The sequence below is a fragment of the Pipra filicauda genome, unplaced genomic scaffold (assembly GCF_003945595.2).
Source record: "Pipra filicauda isolate LSUMZ 115617 unplaced genomic scaffold, ASM394559v2 scaffold880_size60653_pilon, whole genome shotgun sequence".
NCBI lineage: Eukaryota > Metazoa > Chordata > Aves > Passeriformes > Pipridae > Pipra > Pipra filicauda.
The window spans coordinates 24,981-42,723 of NW_024105065.1; the positions used below are offsets into that span (position 1 = coordinate 24,981).

The 17,743-nt window shown below is 63.4% G+C and overlaps 4 protein-coding genes across 6 annotated transcripts; 3 read left to right on the forward strand and 1 right to left on the reverse strand.

Moving 5' to 3' along the window:
• Positions 1-64: 64 nt before the first annotated feature.
• On the forward strand, positions 65-4,562 carry LOC113998979 (aldehyde dehydrogenase family 3 member B1-like). Its single transcript, XM_027742095.2, has 10 exons — positions 65-165; positions 318-480; positions 1,227-1,337; positions 1,422-1,542; positions 1,673-1,758; positions 1,961-2,042; positions 2,297-2,683; positions 2,874-3,040; positions 3,213-3,312; positions 4,299-4,562. Exons 1-10 carry the CDS (start codon positions 65-67, stop codon positions 4,490-4,492), a joined length of 1,512 nt encoding a protein of 503 aa, XP_027597896.1. The 3' UTR covers positions 4,493-4,562.
• A 1,011-nt stretch (positions 4,563-5,573) lies between these two features.
• Positions 5,574-7,328, forward strand: NDUFS8 (NADH:ubiquinone oxidoreductase core subunit S8). Of its 3 annotated transcripts, none has more exons than XM_039390902.1 (7): positions 5,574-5,646; positions 6,121-6,253; positions 6,330-6,383; positions 6,493-6,582; positions 6,654-6,826; positions 6,892-7,020; positions 7,111-7,328. In XM_039390902.1, exons 1-7 carry the CDS (start codon positions 5,589-5,591, stop codon positions 7,185-7,187), a joined length of 714 nt encoding a protein of 237 aa, XP_039246836.1. In that variant the 5' UTR covers positions 5,574-5,588; the 3' UTR covers positions 7,188-7,328. The 3 variants fall into 3 exon arrangements, with proteins under 3 accessions (XP_039246836.1, XP_027597910.1, XP_039246837.1); XM_027742109.2 differs by having other exon boundaries at positions 6,206-6,253; positions 7,111-7,322; XM_039390903.1 differs by lacking the exon at positions 5,574-5,646 and adding an exon at positions 5,721-5,759 and having other exon boundaries at positions 6,206-6,253; positions 7,111-7,322.
• A 98-nt stretch (positions 7,329-7,426) lies between these two features.
• On the forward strand, positions 7,427-13,916 carry TCIRG1 (T cell immune regulator 1, ATPase H+ transporting V0 subunit a3). Its single transcript, XM_027742110.2, has 19 exons — positions 7,427-8,784; positions 9,123-9,201; positions 9,305-9,534; positions 9,632-9,726; positions 9,895-10,021; positions 10,102-10,184; positions 10,305-10,398; positions 10,469-10,681; positions 11,126-11,276; positions 11,355-11,494; positions 11,759-11,916; positions 11,994-12,084; positions 12,165-12,283; positions 12,462-12,675; positions 12,812-12,916; positions 13,002-13,112; positions 13,209-13,329; positions 13,416-13,587; positions 13,679-13,916. The coding sequence occupies exons 1-19, from the start codon at positions 8,668-8,670 to the stop codon at positions 13,758-13,760; spliced, it is 2,502 nt and encodes an 833-aa protein (XP_027597911.1). The 5' UTR covers positions 7,427-8,667; the 3' UTR covers positions 13,761-13,916.
• A 58-nt stretch (positions 13,917-13,974) lies between these two features.
• TBX10 (T-box transcription factor 10) lies at positions 13,975-15,695 on the reverse strand. The gene is made up of 8 exons (XM_027742084.2): positions 15,641-15,695; positions 15,223-15,406; positions 15,048-15,149; positions 14,810-14,981; positions 14,559-14,714; positions 14,422-14,489; positions 14,253-14,341; positions 13,975-14,198 (listed from the first exon to the last, which is right to left on the reverse strand). The coding sequence occupies exons 1-8, from the start codon at positions 15,693-15,695 to the stop codon at positions 13,975-13,977; spliced, it is 1,050 nt and encodes a 349-aa protein (XP_027597885.1).
• Positions 15,696-17,743: the final 2,048 nt, after the last annotated feature.

The following is a 17,743-nucleotide window of genomic DNA, read 5'->3' on the forward strand; positions in this document are numbered from 1 at the left end:
GGGAAGGAGGAAGCTGCAGTTGGCAGCCCCGGCGCAACCACCCTTGTGTTGCTCCTGTGGGACCATGGAGACCGACAGTGTCTTCCTGCAGCCTGCTGGGAGCGGGGCTGGGAGAGCCCCTGAGGGTGATGGTGGGATGGGGAGTGTGGATGGTGATGCCATGAGGTAAGAGTGTGGTGGGATAGAGGGGCGGCAGGAGGGGTCCTGGTGCTCTGTCCTCTCCCTAGAGCAGCAGTTGGATAACAGGATAGGGTGATGCGGAACTTGGAGCAGCTGGGATGGGGCTGGGGGTCCCCCTGACACCCCTGTCCCCACAGCGGGAACCCCTACGCAGGGCTGGTGAGCCACCTGCGGGCATCCTGGCTCTCCAGGAAGACACGGCCCATGGAATACCGCGTGGCCCAGCTGGAAGCCTTGGGACGCTTCCTAGATGAGAAGAAGCAGGCGGTCCTGGAGGCCACCGCTGCGGACATGGGCAAGGTGAGAGGGGCCGGGAACCGGGGGGACCTGCTGGCTGGAGGAGCCGCAGGGCTCCCCCACCCCGGCTGAGGGCGCTGTGTCCTCCTCCCTCTGAGTGCTCCACCCCCAAATGGACTCCGACCCCGGCTCGCAGCCTCTGGAATTGGGAGAGTGAGGTGAAGCATGTCCCAGCCCCCCTGCAGAGCTTGTCCCTGCCCTGACGTGGGCAGAGGGGGCTGTGAGAAGCCTCCCGGCATCGATAGCCATTCCCGCACCTACCAGCCTCTGTTTCCCTCTTTCCCGGGCAGTTTCATCCCTGCTCCCTGCCCGAGCTTCCCACTGAATTGTCACTCCCTTCTCTCCCTGAGGGCTTGCCCAGGCTGCCGCATTCCGAGCCTGAACTCTGTGGCTGCACTCTGTGGCTCTGCAGCTGGAGCCTCCACCACCACACAGGGCTCATTGTCTGCTGCTCTCCAACCTTTGGACAACTTCCCTCCCCATCCTTTCTGCTGTTTGGATCAATGGGACCTGCGTCAGTTTTTCTGTTTTTTTTTTTAAGCAGTCAGTGCTTAAAAACCTCATGCCACAGACACAGGGGGGTGCTCAGCATCCTTGGGGGGGGGGTGCCCCCCATTCACCATGGGATATGGAGGCTCCAGGGCTTCAGACCCCAGATCCTGGGGGAAACAATGTGGAGTGTGAGGATATGAGCTGCCCTGTGCTGCGGGACATGCTGAGGTGACATGTCAGGTCCTCGGTGTCCCCAGCCGCCCTTTGAAGTTGAATTATCCGAGACACTCCTGTGCAAGAATGAGCTCCACGAGACCCTGAACAACCTGTCCCACTGGATGAAGGACAAGCACGTGGACAGGCCTCTGGTGAGAGGGAAGCAGAGGGAGAGGACGGGAGGCAGAGCCGGGTGGGATGGTGGTGCAGGATGGGACCTGTTGGGTGTCCTGCAGGCGACCCGGTTGGATTCGGCCTTCATCCGCAAGGAGCCGTATGGGGTGGTGCTCATCATAGCGCCCTGGAACTACCCCATCTACCTCATCCTGGGGCCCCTCATCGGGGCCATCGCTGCTGGTGAGCCCCACCTTACAGTCCCCTGGCCCAGAGGATCGGGGTGGTCCCAAGCACTGGCAAAGGCACCTCGTCCCCAGAAGGGCTGTCTGTTACCATGTCACTGCTCCAGCGTCCTCTCGATCTCCCCCAGGGAACTGTGTCATCATCAAACCCTCAGAAATATCCAAGAATACCGAGAGACTCGTGGCAGAAGCGCTGCCCTGCTACCTGGACAAGGTGAGATACTCTCTCCATCCCTGTCTTGTGGCTGGGGTGTTCCTACCCCTGCACACTCAGAGCTGTGCCCTGTGCCCACCCGTACACTATCCCTCGTAGCATGAGCTGCCCAGCCTCCTTCCACCATGCCCAGTGAGTGTCCCAGCACGCTGTTGGTGGGGACAGATGGTGACAGGAGGGGACCTGTTCTGTTCTCCTGCAGGACTGCTTTGCTGTGGTGACTGGGGGTGTGCAGGAGACCACAAGGCTGCTGGAGAACAAGTTCGATTACATCTTCTACACAGGTAATCCCATGGGACAGAGCAGAGCCCTGCCTGGCTTTGGTGTGAGGGGGAAGAGGGATTCCCTCCGGACACACCTGCTAAAAGGCAGGGATTGGCTTGGGGTTGTGGTGCCAGGATGTGTTGGAGGATCTGGGGTGTGTGTCTGAGGTCTGGTGGGACTCAGTGTGTGTGCTCTGGCCCCAGGGTGCCACATGGCAGAGGTGTGCGATGGCTGGTGGGTTTGTCCCCATCCCCCCCGTTTTCCGTGCCCACAGGCAGCCCCCCGGTGGGGCGGATCGTGATGACGGCCGCTGCCAAGCACCTGACGCCGGTGACGCTGGAGCTGGGGGGCAAGAACCCCTGCTACGTGTCCGACACCTGCGACATACCCAACATGGCTCGGCGTGTGGTCTGGGGCCGCTTCTTCAACGCGGGGCAGACCTGCATCGCGCCTGACTACCTGCTCTGCAGCCTGGAGATGCAAGGGAAGCTGCTCCCTGCCCTGCGCGAGGCAATCACGGAGTTTTACGGCCCCAACCCCCAGGAATCCCCGGATTTTGGGCGCATTGTGGGGGACAAGCAGTTCCAGCGGGTGCGGAAGCTGCTGTGCAGCGGGCGTGTGGCCATCGGGGGACAGACGGACGAGGCCGAGCGCTACATCGGTGAGGGCTTGGGCCTCACGCACGTCTTCGTCCATGCGTGGAGCAGATATGGCATGTGGAGAAGGTTTCCACAGGATTTGGGTGCTTGGCGGGGTGTCCTTTCATAGAGGAGATGGATCTTGGCAGGAGGTCCAAGGTGTCATCCCCAACCTCTGTGCCCGGCTGGTGCCATCGGGTTTCTTCTCCGCAGCTCCCACGATCCTGGTGGATGTGCAGCCCTCGGACCCTGTCATGCAGGAGGAGATCTTCGGGCCCATCCTGCCCATCGTTGTTGTGGCCAACATGGATGAAGCCATTGACTTCATCAACAGCCGTGAGCGGCCCTTGGCCATCTACGCCTTCTCCTCCAGTGACAAGGTAGAGTGACACCAGGACTGCACCCGCCCTGTGCTCCTTGGCAGGCGTGTCCAGCCATGTCTGAGCTCCAGATATTTTCCTTAGAGCACACAGCCCTGGTTAGGGGGATTGCAGCTGGAGGTGCGAGAGTGAGGTTGGAGACCCACTTCCCACCTTCTCTGCTCCCTCCCAGGTGGTGAACCAGGTCCTGGAGCGGACGAGCAGCGGCGGCTTCTGTGGCAATGACACCCTGATGCACGTGACACTGACCTCGCTGCCCTTCGGAGGGATTGGTATGTCCAGAGCCCCCAGTCCTGGCCAACAGGAGCCAGGTGTGATCTCACCCATGGTCAGGAAGGGTCTCAAGGGGAACTCTCTGCTCCAGAGGGCTCAGTGGTCCATAGGGAAATTCTCCTCCTGGAGCCATTTGCTTCACCTTGGGCTCTTTGGCTTTATTGGACACACGTGGAGCACCCTGAGGTTCCTTCTCTCTGTATTTCCTATCCCAACCTCTCTGTTCCCTGTGTCCATGGAAATGTCTTGTTTAAAACATTGGGAATTGGGGCTTGGAGCAACACATTCTAGTGGAAGGTGTCCCTGCCCATGGCAGAGGGGTTGGAACTGGACAATCTTTAAGGTCCCTTCCAATCCCAGCTCAGGATGACCCATGAAATTTTATCATATCCCTTATCAACACACAGGGGGATTTTCTTATTTTTTGGCAACCTGCCTGCCTTCCCTGTGCTTGTTCCTGGCTGGTCACCTTCCACCTCTCGACATTGTTCCTTGGGGATGGGTCCCACCTTGCCAAAGCCACCTTGACCATTGTCCCTCTCCACTCCCAGAGTCTTTGCAGCATGGGCTGGATCCAGGGCTAGATCCAGCATGGATGGGATGTGTTTTGGAGGGTATTCCTGTGGTAGGGAAGCTCATGTGGTGAGAGCATCTTGCTGCTGCCACCAACTCATCAGTGATGCCCTTCCAGTTGCTAAATGTGTTACCTGAAAGGGTGAAATCCACTGATGAGAGGGTTTTTGGGAATCTTTCCACCTCCCAGCCTGATCTTCCCACTCCAGACATCCATTTGGGCGTGCACTGGGTTACCTTGATGGTCCGATTTTGGTCACATGCCTGGGAAGTTCATCCACGGCTTGGAAAGCAGCTGGATGAAGATGGGGTGCCATTTTTATGGAGCTGGGAGCTTAACTGTGGGGTTCTTTGTGACCCAAACGATGGCCAGATCCAGCCACCCCCCAGGGTCCTGTGCTGTGTATTCCAGGGAACAGCGGCCTGGGAATGTACCACGGGAAGTTCACCTTCGACACCTTCTCCCACTGCCGTGGCTGCCTGAAGCGTGGGATGGGCCGGGAGCCTCTCAATGCCCCACGCTACCCCCCCTATAGCCAGAAGAAATTTGGGATTGTCCAGGCCACTTCCAAGGTGACGCGTAAGGATGACTGTACCCTGCTCTGAGGGTCCCTGTGTCCCGTTCCAAGGATCCCCCCCAACCCTGGCCGTGGTGTCCAGGTGCAATGAAAGGTGTTTCCTCACATCCTGTGTGCTTCCCTTCCATCTCCCTGCACCCCGCTCACCTCAGAAGTCCCCTGTCCCCCACATCTCCCTCCATCCCAGTCCCACATCCCCTTTTCTGGCTCTCTGGAGCTCCATCACCGCTGGCCCCACCATAGCACAGGGGTCACCCCTGTGTCCCCCACACTGAGGACTCTGCTCTGAGGAGGTCCACAGCAATGCTCTCATCCCAAATCCTTATGCTGGGATGATCCCAGTCTTTACCACGATCCCAGTTTCCCTTGATCCATGACCCTGGTTTCTCCTGCTCCATGATCCCAGCACCATGATCCTCTAGTTTGGGGGGCTGGTTGTGCTCGGAAAAGGGATTCCCACCCCTGCCGGGCTGTGGAGTGCCGTGGCTGAATCCCAGAGGAATCCTCCTGGGTAGGACGGGGGGAGAGAATCCGAGAAGGGTGTCGAGATAAAGACAGTTTAATAGGGAAACACAAGGAAAGGGGGACGATGCCCAGTACCGGCGTCCCGCTCCCGCGGCTGTGCCGGGGGTCATGGCCCGGGCCAACGCTGAAGGCCCCCTGGGCTGATCCCCTGCCCCGCTCTCCATGTCCTTGGAGCGCTGGTCCCCGCCTTGAGCTCCCTCGGGGCTGTGCCCGGTGCCGGGCTCTGCAGTGGGTCAAAGCGGGCTAGGCCGCTCCAAGTTCAAGACCTTCCGACACCCGCGGCCCGTGCTGCTGTAAGAACTGGCCGGGAGGCCCTGAAAGCCGGGAAGTGCCAGAAGCCCGGGAAGTGCCGGGGCCCGGGAAGCTCCGCGCCGCCGCCGTAACCACGCGCGTCTCCACTGCCATCAACACGCGCTTCCGCTTCCGCCGGCCGCTCGGGCACGCCCCTCCTCCGTTCCAGCCAATCGCCGCGCGCGCGGGCACAGCTCCATCCAATGAGTGACGCTCGGCCGCCCTCCCCCTCCCGCCAGCGGGGCTCCGACCAATGGGAAGCAGATCCATCGCCGCGCGCCCCGCCCACCCGGCGCCGCCGAGCGCGCATGCGCAGTGCCTGCGGGGGCGACCAGGGGTCAGGGCGCCGGAGGGTCCTTGGGGCAGGTGAGGGGACAACGGGGGGGCCCGGAGGGGCCCGAGGGCTGTGCCGGGCTGGGGAGTCCCGCTTAGGGCAGAGGGGGCGGCCCGTACCGCGCCCCCGAGGACACGCGCAGAGGGTGAGCGGCGATTTGGGGGGTGACAGGAGCGGTTGGTCCCGCCGGCGAGGGTCAGTGGCTGCTGGAGAGTGGGGAGGGGGCTTGGGGCTGGGCTTTTGGGGCATGGGGGTAGGGGGGGCTACCTGAGTCCCTTGGGGGGACGCCTGGATCCTTTGTCGAGGGGACAGGACCCCTGAGTCATTTGGGGAGCACACTTGGGTCCCTTGGAGGAGGAATGGGACACCCCAGGGGGGACTGGGGCGGGGGCAGCATGGCCGGGTCCCTTGGGGGGACACTTGGGGGCCCCGGGGGGGGTGTTGGGACACCGGGGTCCCTCGCGGGAGGAGAGGTGCCTGATGTCTGGGCCTCTTTGGGTGGACAGGTGGGGGTCAGGGGCCCAGGCCCCTCCGTGGGAAGTTGGGGGCCTTCCCTTGTTTGCAGCCCCTGAGGTTCCCTCTGCACCCCAGGACCGGCCATGGCGGCGCTGCGACTGCTGTACCGGGCTTCCCGTGCAGGTAAGGCCACACCAGGCACCCCCGAGCCCCCCTAAGCCCCATCTCGACCCCTCCTAACCCCCCATCCCTCCCCCAGGTCCCCCGGTCCCGCTGCGCCTGCTCAGCACCAGCACCCCCAGGGACTGCTACAGTGAGTAGGGCCATGCCGCCTCTGTGTCCCCTCTGCGTCCCCTCCCTGCGGTGGGCACAGCTCCTGCCCCGGGGGTGTGCGGGGCAGACACAGCTCCCTTTTCCCGCAGAGTACGTCAACGTCCAGGAGCCCGCCATGGACATGCGCTCCATCACCGACCGCGCCGCGCAGACCCTGCTCTGGACCGAGCTCATCCGAGGTGAGGCCCGCTCGCCCTGCCCGTCTGCGGGGTGCCATCCCCCCTCCATAACCCTGCTCTGTCCCTGGCAGGCCTGGCCATGACCATGAGCTACCTGTTCCGGGAGCCGGCCACCATCAACTACCCGTTCGAGAAGGGCCCGCTGAGCCCGCGGTTCCGCGGGGAGCACGCGCTGCGCCGCTACCCGTCCGGGGAGGAGCGCTGCATTGCCTGCAAGCTCTGCGAGGCCGTGTGCCCGGCACAGGTGAGCCTTCCTCCCCCTGCTCCCGCCGCCCAGGGGCTCCGGGGCTGACGCTGTCCCCGCGCCAGGCCATCACCATCGAGGCCGAGCCCCGCGCCGATGGCAGCCGCCGCACCACCCGCTACGACATCGACATGACCAAGTGCATCTACTGTGGGTTCTGCCAGGAGGCCTGTCCCGTGGATGCCATCGTGGAGGTGAGCGGGGCTTTGGGGGTGCTACGGACCCCCTCTTCCCCACTGTGCTGACCCCAAGGGTGACCGACCCTCCTCCTCCCACCCTGGCAGGGTCCCAACTTCGAGTTTTCGACGGAGACACACGAGGAGCTGCTCTACAACAAGGAGAAGCTGCTCAACAACGGTGACAAGTGGGAGGCCGAGATCGCTGCCAACATCCAGGCCGATTACCTGTACCGGTGACGGCCCCCCCAGCACCCACCCACCACCAAATAAAGGGTCTGGGGGTTCACCCACCACCGGGGGCACCGGCCCCTTCCCGACCCGCAGCTCCGTGTCTTTTCCTTTCCAGTGCTGGGGTTTGACCCCATGAGCCCCAGGGGGATCCCTGGGTGTGTGGTTGTGTTTTGAGGAGGAGGATGAGGGTCCTGGGGGTGACACCAACCTTGGGGTGGGGGAGTGGGTTGCACAGAAAGGTGTGGGATGGGATCAGGGGTGGGCAGGGATGGAGCAACAGCGTTGGAAGGGAATTAGGGGAGAGCTGGGAGACGCATTTCCAGCTTCCAGGGGCAGTCAGGTATGGGGGGCCTGGTGGTACTGTTGTGGGGGTCCTAGTGGTGCTAGTGTGAGAGTCTAGGTGGTCCCAGCAGGGGGATCCTGGAGGTACTGGTGTGGGGGTCCTGGTCATCCTGGCAGGAGGGTCCCAGTGATCCCATCATGGGGGTCTCAGTGTGATCCCAGCACGGGGATCCCAGTGGTACCAGTGTGGGGGTCCAACCTCCCTGACAGGAGTGGTCCTGGTGGTTTTGGTATGGAGGTCCCAGTGATACCAGTGTGGGGGTCCTGGTGGTGCTGGTGTGGGAGTCCTGGGGGTCTCAGTGATCCCACCTGGGGAATCCTGATGGTATTGGTATGGAGATTCCAGTGATACCAATGTGGGGTGCCTGGTGATCCTGGTATGGAGTCCTGGTGGCACTGCCGGAGTGTCCTGGTGGTACTGGTGGGGGGTTTCCCGGCTCCGGGGGGCGGGGGGCAGTTTCCCATTGCCATCCTCCTCGGGGGATGTCGCAAGGGGGGTCCTGTCTCCGAGGGGCCCCTTCCCACCGCGGTGTAGGATGCGGGATGTCCCGAGACGGGGGTTCCTGTGGGGCGGCGGGGCCGGGCCCGTCGGTCCCTCCCCGGGGCCGGGCTCTTCCTGGGGAAGAGGAAGTGCGGATCCCCGCCCCGCTCCGCCGCAGGGTGGGCAGCAGGGGCGGGTGGGCCCGGAGCGGGACCGGGGCGGTCCCGGGGCGGGGGGTTCGCTGGCCCTGACTCAGAGGCAGCTGAGCGGGGCGGGGACTGTGGGGAAATAGGAGGTCTGGAAAGTATTTTGCCAGCCCGGTGCTGGGAAGAGCCGCGTGTGACCGGAGCGGGTCGGTTTCCCACGGCCACAGCAAAGCGACACCGCGGTGCCGCCGCCGCCGCCTCCGGGACCCCCGGGGTGACGCCTGGGGTGACCCCCCCCGCCTTGGTGTTCTCCTTTCCAACCCTCACCCCCCCCGTCTCTCAGTCCCCCATTCCCATCCCATCCCGTTCCCTGTTGTACTGTTCCATCCCATCCCCAGGCGGGTGCCCTGACGCCTCCGCACCCCGAGCCGGATTGGGGGTCTCTGGGGGTCTGGGGAGGCCATGGGGTCCCTGTTCCGCAGCGAGGAGGTTTGCCTGGCCCAGCTCTTCCTCCAGTCCGCCTCTGCCTACAGCTGCATCAGCGAGCTGGGGGAGCGCGGGCTGCTGGAGTTCAGGGATGTAAGTAGGGGTTGGGGGGGCGTGTGTGGGGTCTTTTGGAGTGTCCTGGGGTGTGGGTCTGGGTGGATCTGGGTTTGGGATAGGTGTTTTGGGGTGCTCTGGGGACGGAATTGGTCTGGGTGGGTTAGGGTGCCGGCTGTTTGGGACGGGTGATTTGGGATACTTATGGGTGCAGGAGGGTTGGTTTGGGGTGCTCTGGGAGCAGGGAAGTTGGTCAGGCTGGGTTGAGGTGCCGGGAATTTGGGATGGTGTTTTGAGGTGCCTGTGCTGCCTGTCACCCCGGGATGCTGGACTCCCCATCCCGTGGGGCCGTGCCCTGATTGTCCCCCTTCCCACAGCTGAACCCCAAAGTGAGCCCCTTCCAGCGGCGCTTCGTGGGCGAGGTGCGGCGCTGTGAGGACATGGAGAAAACCTTCAGTGAGTGCCGCGGGGGGCGCGGGGCTGACTGGGGGGGCTTCTTAGGGGTATCCCCCCCCTTAAGCCCTCCACTTTGACCGTGTTCTCCCCCTCCCTTCCCCAGCCTTCCTGCAGCAGGAGCTGCGGGGCGCGGGGCGGGTGCTGGGGCCGTGCCCCGAGAGCCCGCGGGCGCCGCTGGCGCGGGAAGCGCTGCGGGTGCAGGAGCAGTCGGAGCAGCTGGCGCAGGAGCTGCGGGAGGTCACCCGGAATCGCTCGTCCCTGCGCGGGCGCCTGCGGGACCTGCGGCAGTACCTGCATGTGCTGCGGGAGGGACAGCGCTTCACCAGCCTGCCGGTGGGTCGGGGGGGCCCCGCCGGCCGCGGGGGGCTGCTTGGGGCCTCAGCTTCCCCCCCGTCCCCCAGACTCATCCCTCTGCTCCACATCGCCGCAGGCCCCCCTGGGCTCTCCGCCACGGCCACGGGCGCTCTCGGACCGAGAGCCCATCCTCGACCCCTCCCTGCACCAGCACCTCGAGCGCAAGATCAAGTGAGATCTGCTGGGGCAGGGGTGGGGGGTGGAGAGGGGCTGCGAGGCAGCGATGTGGCTACGGGGCAACTGGGAAGCTGTGGGATAAGGGTTGGAGATGGCCTGTGGGACAGTGGCATGGCTGGGGGGCAGCTTGCCCGTCCCGACACCCCTGCCGTGTCTCTGCAGCTTCGTGGCTGGTGTCATCCACCCCTGGCGAGTGACCGCCTTCGAGCGGCTGCTGTGGCGTGCCTGCCGCGGGTACCTGGTGGCCTCCTTCGTGGAGATGCCCGAGCCCATGGAGGACCCGGCCACGGTGAGGGGGCACCGGGAGGGGGGGGCTGGTAGGGTTGGGGGGCTGGGACACCAGGGTGACACGGGCTGTGCTGTTCCCAGGGCGAGAGCGTCACCTGGGTCATCTTCCTCATCTCCTACTGGGGCGAGCAGATCGGGCAGAAGATCCGCAAGATCTCGGACTGGTGAGGGGCCGTGTCTGTCCACACGGAGGTTTATTTAGTAACACCCACCCTGGATACCCCCACAGGGCTGGGCTGGGAATCCCTGGCACACCCCGACATGGCGGTGTCCATCTGTCCCAGCTTTCACTGCCAGGTGTATCCATACCCGGAGAGCGAGGCCAGCCGGGAGGACACCATCACCGGGCTGCACAGCCAGATCCAGGATCTCAGCGTGGTGAGCTGGGTGCCATGAGGGGACTCGGGACCTGCGCCAGGACCCGCATCCCTGACCCAGGTGCCCACAGGTGCTGGAGGAGACGGAGCAGTACCTGGCACAGGTTCTGGACAAGGTGGCGCTGGCGCTGCCCGCCTGGCGCGTGCAGGTGCAGAAGATGAAGGCCATCTACCTCATCCTCAACCAGTGCAGCTTCGATGTCACCGAGAAGTGCCTCATTGCCGAGGTCTGGTGCCCCGTGCAGGACCTTACCCAAGTGCAGGACGCCCTGCGCCAGGGATCGGTGAGCAGCTCGGTGTCCCCACATCCCCATCCTGGACATGCTGAGTGTCCTCATGCCAGAGCTGCTTGGTGTCCCCTTGTCTTCATGCCAACAGCTGCTCGTTGTTCCCGCATCCTCATGCCAAGGGTTGCTCGGTGCCCTTATGCCCTCATACCAGAAGTTACTCGATGTTCCCTTGTTCTTGTGCCTGGGTTTCTTGGTGCCTCCACATCCTCATGCCAGCAGTTGGTTGGTGTCCTTGTGTCCTTGTGCCAGGGGTTGCTCAGTGTCCTCAGGTCCTCGTGCCAGAGGTCACTCGGTGTCCTTATGTCCCCTCACCATCGTGGGGCATATGCCAGGAAGGGGGGTGCCAGGATCAGGCTCCGGGTGCTGGGCAGGGGGCTGCCGTGGGGTGGTGCCATGCAAGGGGGTGCCAGGATCAGGCTCCGGGTGCCGTCCCCGCAGTACCAGAGTGGCTCCAGTGTGGAGTGCTTCGTGCAGCGCGTCCCCACCTCGGAGAGCCCCCCCACCCTCATCCGCACCAACAAGTTCACCGCCGGCTTCCAGAGCATCGTGGACGCCTACGGGGTGGCCAGTTACCAGGAGGTGAACCCTGGTAAGGCCCCCCCGGACCCCCACCGTGACCCAGGGCTGGGGAAGGCACCCCACATGATGCAGTCCCTGTGTCCCACAGCGCCCTACGCCATCATCACCTTCCCCTTCATCTTTGCCATCATGTTTGGGGACGTGGGGCACGGGCTGCTCATGTTCCTCTTCGCCCTCTGGATGGTGCTGTACGAGGACAGCCCCCGCCTGCGGCAGGGCACCAACGAGGTGGGGGCAGGACAGAGGGGTGGGATGGGGTTGGAAATAAGGGACGAGCTGGGGGACGTGGAATGGGGTTGGAGATGTGGGATGGCCTTGGAAGCATGGGATGGGGTTGAAGGTGTGACGCAAGGTTGGGGGCATGGGATTGGGGTTGGAAGCGTGGGAGAGGGTTGGTGACACAGGGTGGGTCAGGGGTGGTGGTGTGGGAGGGGGAGGGCATGGGGTGGGGGAGGTAGTGAGGGACATGGGAGCCATATTTGCCCCCACCAGATCTGGCTGACATTCTTCGAGGGGCGTTACCTCATTCTGCTCATGGGCGCCTTCTCCATCTACACCGGCTTCATCTACAACGAGTGCTTCAGCAAAGCCACCGTCATCTTCCCCTCCGCCTGGAGCGTGGCCACCATGGCCAACCACTCCTCCTGGAGGTGGGATCCCACCCCTGCACCCCCTGCCTGCCTCCCTGGGTCCCTGACAGTGCTGACACCCCTTGCTCTGCCCCCAGCTCTGCCTACCTCGCCACCCACCCCTCCCTCACGTTGGACCCCAATGTCACCGGTGTCTTCCGAGGGCCGTATCCATTTGGGATCGACCCGGTGAGTGTCCCATAGGGGTGACAGTGAGGTGGGACCCTCTTTGAGGTGGCGCAGAGTCTCACCCACCTTGTCCACAACAGATCTGGAGCTTGGCCACCAACCATCTCAACTTCCTCAACTCCTTCAAGATGAAGATGTCAGTGGTGCTGGGCATCGTGCACATGGGCTTTGGCGTCGTGTTGGGGGTCTTCAACCACCTGTGAGTTCTCGGGCTGCTCCCACTGGCTCTTGTCATGCCAAGGGGACCAGGATTGGACTCACCTGGGTGGGATGGGGTGGGTGACTTGGGTCCTGTACTCCTACACCTTAGTGGGTGCCGAGGACACAGGAGGGTAAGGAGGGTCAGGCTGAGCTTGTCTGATGTCCTCCCCCACCAGGCACTTCAAGCAGCGGCACCGGCTGGTCCTGGAGTTCCTCCCGGAGATGATTTTCCTCCTGGCTCTTTTTGGCTACCTGGTCTTCCTCATCTTCTACAAGTGGCTCAAGTACAGCGCTGCTGACTCCCGGGTGGCCCCCAGCATCCTCATCCACTTCATCGACATGTTCCTCTTCACCTCCAATGTCGAGAACCTCCCACTCTACCAGGGGCAGGTACCACCCCACCGCCATGGGGACCACCCACCCCCTACTCAGGGTGGGAGAGCTGGGAGCCCTGGTGTCGTGAGTGGGGCTGTTCTCAGCTCGGGTAGCCCATAGGGGACCCCAGAACGATGTCCCCGTGCCACAGGTGCCAGTGCAGACGGTGCTGGTGGTGCTGGCACTGGCATCGGTGCCCGTCCTGCTCCTGGGGACGCCGCTGTACCTGTGGTGCCGGCAGCGCGCCCCGAGTAGGGTAAGGCTGGGGGGCTGTGGGTGGGCTCAGCGGGGAGGTGCAGGGGGGGCACGTCTCACTGCCTGCCGGTGCTGTCCCGGTGCAGCCGGTGGCTACAGGAGAGCAGGAGCCACTGTTGGATGGGCAGGAGGCCGGAAACTCTGTCAACGCCACCAAGGAGGACGTGGAGAGCGGGGGGCACAGCCCTGACGCCAAGGTGAGGGGCACCCAGACAAGCTCAGGTAGTGGGTAGTGGGAGTAGGGGTGTCTGTGCCCCCTGCTCATGTCCCGTGTCCCCTCCATCCCCCTGCAGCACTTGGACTTCTCCGAAATCTTCATGCATCAGGCGATCCACACCATCGAGTACTGCCTGGGCTGTGTCTCCAACACCGCGTCCTACCTGCGGCTCTGGGCGCTCAGCCTGGCGCACGCCCGTGAGTGCCCTTGGCCCCCTCTGTCCCCCACTGGAGCTGGGCAGACCCTCACCCCCTCTGCCTGCCCCTGTCCCGCCCATTCCCAGAGCTCTCAGAGGTCCTGTGGACCATGGTGATGCGGAACGGCTTCGTGGGGCTGAGCTACGTGGGCGGGGTGGTGCTGGTGCCCGTGTTCGCCGCCTTCGCCGTGCTGACCGTGGCCATCCTGCTGGTGATGGAGGGGCTCTCTGCCTTCCTCCACGCCCTGCGCCTGCACTGGTGAGCCCCCAAAGCTGGTGGGGTCTGGGGGGGGTGGGAGGGTGGTGGACCCCCACCAACCACCCCTGACCCCTCCACCTCTCCTCGCCAGGGTGGAGTTCCAGAATAAGTTCTATGTGGGTGCCGGGTACAAGCTGTGCCCCTTCACCTTTGCACCAGACACCTGGGACTAGCCGTGCTGAGGGAATGTCGGGGGCTCGGAACATCTGCGGCACCCCAAACTCCCCCCTGCTGGACCCCCAGAGCTGAGGGGCAGTGGGGTCTGGCTGCAGCATCCCCCTGTCCCCTCCTTGGCAGTGAATAAAGCTGTCCCCATGGCTTCCCCCCTGCTCTGCGTTGCCATCCCTTGGGTAAGGGGTCGGGGGGGGGATTTGGGGGTGCCCCCCATCACTGCTGCCCGTAGCCAAAGGTGGGGCCCGCGGTGGTGCCGTAGGTGTTGAGTGGGGGGAAGGTGGGCAGGGGGTAGGGCAGGGTGCAGGGTTTGGCCCCCACGTAGACACTGGGGGAGCAGGTCAGAGGCTGGAAGGGAGGTGCAGGGAGCTCGGGGAAATTGGGGGATGCTGCTGGTTGTTGGGTGGCAGCAACCAGCGCCCCATGGCTGCGGGGAGCCCCTGGGGGAGAGAGAGGCAGCAGCAGGGGGTCAGCCCCCTCCACAGCCCCCCTACCTTTCTCCTGCTTCTCGGGGCGGGGGGGCAGTGGGGCAGCCCGGGCGCGGGTTGTCGCCCCCAGCAGCGACCCTGCTGGCACCCCACACCTGCAAGAGAGATGGGGGGTCAGGGGAGGCAGTGTGACCCCCTCACTGCGGTGTGGGGGGAGCATTGGGTGGACCCTTACCATGGCTCAGGGTCGCCATCCCGAAATCCCTTGGCGAAGGGGTTGCTGGCAATCTTCAGCTGGGTGATCTGCGGCGGGGAGTGGGGTCAGGGGGTCCCTGGGAGGGTACCCCGGTGTCCTGCCCCCCCCATGCTCACCCGGTGGTTCTGGTAGGCCGTCACTGCCATGAACTGGGTCTCGGGGAAGCTGAAGGACTTGAAGTTCTGGTGGGCGAAGCGCTCGCTGTCGCGCCGCGGGTCCACGAGGACGACGTGGAATCGGGGCTGGTAGCGGTGCATGGAGTTGAGGATGATCTGGGGGGGGGGGAAGGGGAAGGTGGCAGGACCCCTCTCCTGTGCAGGGGTGCATTGTGTCCCCCCCATTGCCCGCCCCACGGTGGGGTCCTCACGTGGCCGTTGTCATCCAGGAGGTTGTTGGTCAGCTTGAGCTTGTCGAAGGAGACGATCTGCCGCATCCACTGGGCGCCCTTGGCGGGGGAGTCGGGGTGGAAGTGGACACGTCCAGGAGCTGCTGGCTCGGCCCGGCCCGCCGCCAGCCAGGAGGAGCTGTGGAAGGCGTATCTGCAGGGCGGGGTGGGGCTCAGCACCCCCAGATCCAACCCCCTGCCCCCATCACCCCATCTCCACCTGTATCTCTTGTCGTCCAGCGGGATGAAATCCATGAGCAAGACATAGTCAGCCAACGGATCCAACCCCGACAACTTCACCTGGAAGGTGGGAAACATCCTCCTGCGCAGAGAGGGGGGGGTGGGAAGGTTGTGTCCCCGCCCTGGCAGCCCCCCTGTGCCTCTCAGGTACCAACCTGCCTGCTTTGGTGACGATCATCTCGGTGCCCAGGCGGTTGAACTCCTCCCAGAGGCTGCCCATCTCCAGCCGTGCCGCGGCGTGGCACACGCGCCGGTTCTTGCCGCTGGCCCCTGGCCCCTCGCCAGCCCACCCAAGACCAGGGGCACACGGGGATCCCTCACCTGCAGCCCCCAGGAAGGCTGCAGAGGGATGAAGGGGGTGTTGGTCTGGGGAAGCAGACCCGGTGTGTGGACACTGCGTCACACCCTCCCTCTGTGGAGGGATGGGAGGGTTGGGGTGGGTTTTATCCCCCTCCCTATTGCAGTCCCACTCTTTTGGGGCTGAGTGACCCCCCCACACCTTATAACACTGTGGGACCCCACCACAGGACCCCGCCAGTGGGACCAGGGAGCGTTACCGCGGGTGAGTTTTACCTGCCGTGGGTGCAGCAGGAGGGTAGGAGGCGTCCGTGGCTCTGTCTCCAGGCATGGTGGCAGTGGGGACCCCTCTGAAGCCCCGTCCCAGTGCAGCGCTGGCTCTAGACTGTCCCCCACAGCCTGCCAGGGGTTTTATGCCCCAGCTCCGGGGTGGAGAGGCGGGGGCTGGAGCCGAGGTGGTCCTCAGAGGCTGGAGCACAGCCCCCTTCCCTGCCCTGCCTTGACGCGATGATGACGGATAGGAGGTGAGCGCTGGCACCACTGGGACCACCACTTGTCCCCAGCCGGGGCTTGGGGCACCCTGAGCTGCAGAGAGACATCTGTTTTGGGGTCTCCATGTCCCCTTTCTATCACAGATCTGAGCAGGGGAGATGGGGGCTGCTCCGACCCCCTCCTCCGGGCAAAGCCCCTCTCTGTGTGCTGCCGTCACCACCTGATATTAAAAATCACAGTGAGGTGTTGAGGCATTGGCTGCTCTGGCAAAGCCCCTGTGGGGTGGGGGGGAGGACCAGGCTGCCCCCTCCCCTAAACCCATCCCAGTGTGGGTCCTGTCTCTGGCCTGGTGCCTGGGACCCCCGTGCCCCCCATCAGTGTGTTCAGCACTGGCCTGACAGTGGGAGATGGATGGGGACGAGCCGGCGCCGTGGGGCTGAGGGATATTTGCAGGGAGGGGACAGACACCAGGGCAGGGGGCTATGGTGGGAAAGCAAGGGGCTAGTCCAGAGCCCCCCAGTCCCCTACGAACTGTCTCACTGCACGCCACAGAGTGTATTCCAGTGGGATGAGGGATGCTGAAGCTCTGGGGAAGGATCTGGATGAGAAGGAGATGTCCTCAATGGGGATGCTGGTGGTTTTTTTCTCCCCATTGGTGCCCCAGTGATGGTGGCACTGGACTGAAATCCTTCCCTGCTTTGCATGTCTCCAAGCTGGGTCTCAGTCTTCCCTTCTGCCTTGGGGTCAGCACTTAAATCCTTCCCGTGCCCATCATAACACGGGGGGAATCCTGTGTCCCCCGTATGCTGTGGGGTGGGGTCAAGGGGGCGGCGTGGGCAGCACTGGATTTTGGAAGCAGGGCTGATGCAAAACCAGGGAGGAATCGTCTCCCCAGGCCCCCCTCCATCCGTCACAACCGCACACGTGTCCCCCGCCCCACGGAGCCGGCTCGGCCCCATCCATCTCCCGCTGTCAGCCGGGCCGTGGCCGCGGGGCCCGTATCGAGCGGGAAGATGAGGAGGTGCGAGAGGCAGAGCTGACAGCGGGGAGGGAGATGGGGGGGGCTCAGCCCCAGGCAGGAGCGGAGCTGGCAGGGCTCTTCATCCGCAGCTCCTGGATTTCCTGGGTGGAACTGGATGAGCTTTAAGGTCCCGTCCAACCCAAGCTGTTCCAGGATTCTCTGGTCAGCGTAGACGACCACAGGTGGATCTCCTGAACCCATGCTGAAGCGCACAATACGCAACATGGCTTTTCAAAATGAGCTTTTTTGGTCCAAAATGGGCAGGTGGAAACCAGAAAGCCTTGCCCCAGACACCAGGGCAGGCTGGAGAGCAGCTGTGGAGGCCACCAAGGTGGAGATGAGCCATCAATGCATCCTGGGTGCAAGGACACCCACTGGCAGCCGGAGAAGAGCACTGGCAGCCGGTCAAATGACTTTTTGTGATGAACTTCTGACTCACAGGTGGAATGAGGAAGTAAAAGCTGCTTTGGGAGGGTGAGAAGGGGAATCGACCCGAGCAAAAGGTTGTCTCGCAAGGAGCAGCAACCAGTCAGCACAGCTAGTGGGAAAAGGGAAGTGAGAGGGGAGGAAGGAGTAACACTCATTTGTCAACCAGACATTTCTCAACATATTTTTGGGTCAGAGTCGGATCTTTATTTATTTTACCTATTAATTTTTAATTATTTCTTTTTTTTTTAAACCCTGAGCAAGAAAAGAGGAAGAAAATTTCAGCAGGTGAAGTTGTACCCTGGAAGTGTTCAAGGCCACATGTGGATGGAGCTTGGAGCAACCTGGGCTAGTGGAAGGTGTCCTTGCCCGTGGCAAGGGTGTGGAACAAGATGAGCTTTAAGCTCCCTCCTAACCCAAACCATTCCAGGATCTAGGAT

What these genes read in the sequence shown, in the direction of transcription:
- LOC113998979 (XM_027742095.2), top strand. Translation starts at nt 65, where the DNA reads ATGGAGACCGACAGTGTCTTCCTGCAGCCTGCTGGGAGCGGGGCTGGG. An exon ending in AGCACGTGGACAGGCCTCTG is followed by an intron (nt 1,338 to 1,421) that starts GTGAGAGGGAAG and finishes GGTGTCCTGCAG; the next exon opens with GCGACCCGGTTGGATTCGGC. An exon ending in GCTGCCCTTCGGAGGGATTG is followed by an intron (nt 3,313 to 4,298) that starts GTATGTCCAGAG and finishes TGTGTATTCCAG; the next exon opens with GGAACAGCGGCCTGGGAATG.
- NDUFS8 (XM_039390902.1), top strand. Translation starts at nt 5,589, where the DNA reads ATGCGCAGTGCCTGCGGGGGCGACCAGGGGTCAGGGCGCCGGAGGGTC. An exon ending in CACCCCCAGGGACTGCTACA is followed by an intron (nt 6,384 to 6,492) that starts GTGAGTAGGGCC and finishes CTTTTCCCGCAG; the next exon opens with AGTACGTCAACGTCCAGGAG. An exon ending in CCGTGGATGCCATCGTGGAG is followed by an intron (nt 7,021 to 7,110) that starts GTGAGCGGGGCT and finishes CCACCCTGGCAG; the next exon opens with GGTCCCAACTTCGAGTTTTC.
- TCIRG1 (XM_027742110.2), top strand. Translation starts at nt 8,668, where the DNA reads ATGGGGTCCCTGTTCCGCAGCGAGGAGGTTTGCCTGGCCCAGCTCTTC. An exon ending in CACCTCGAGCGCAAGATCAA is followed by an intron (nt 9,727 to 9,894) that starts GTGAGATCTGCT and finishes GTGTCTCTGCAG; the next exon opens with CTTCGTGGCTGGTGTCATCC. An exon ending in TTGGGGGTCTTCAACCACCT is followed by an intron (nt 12,284 to 12,461) that starts GTGAGTTCTCGG and finishes CTCCCCCACCAG; the next exon opens with GCACTTCAAGCAGCGGCACC.
- TBX10 (XM_027742084.2), bottom strand. Translation starts at nt 15,695, where the DNA reads ATGCCTGGAGACAGAGCCACGGACGCCTCCTACCCTCCTGCTGCACCC. An exon ending in CTGGACGACAAGAGATACAG is followed by an intron (nt 14,982 to 15,047) that starts GTGGAGATGGGG and finishes CCCGCCCTGCAG; the next exon opens with ATACGCCTTCCACAGCTCCT. An exon ending in CGGCCTACCAGAACCACCGG is followed by an intron (nt 14,490 to 14,558) that starts GTGAGCATGGGG and finishes TCCCCGCCGCAG; the next exon opens with ATCACCCAGCTGAAGATTGC.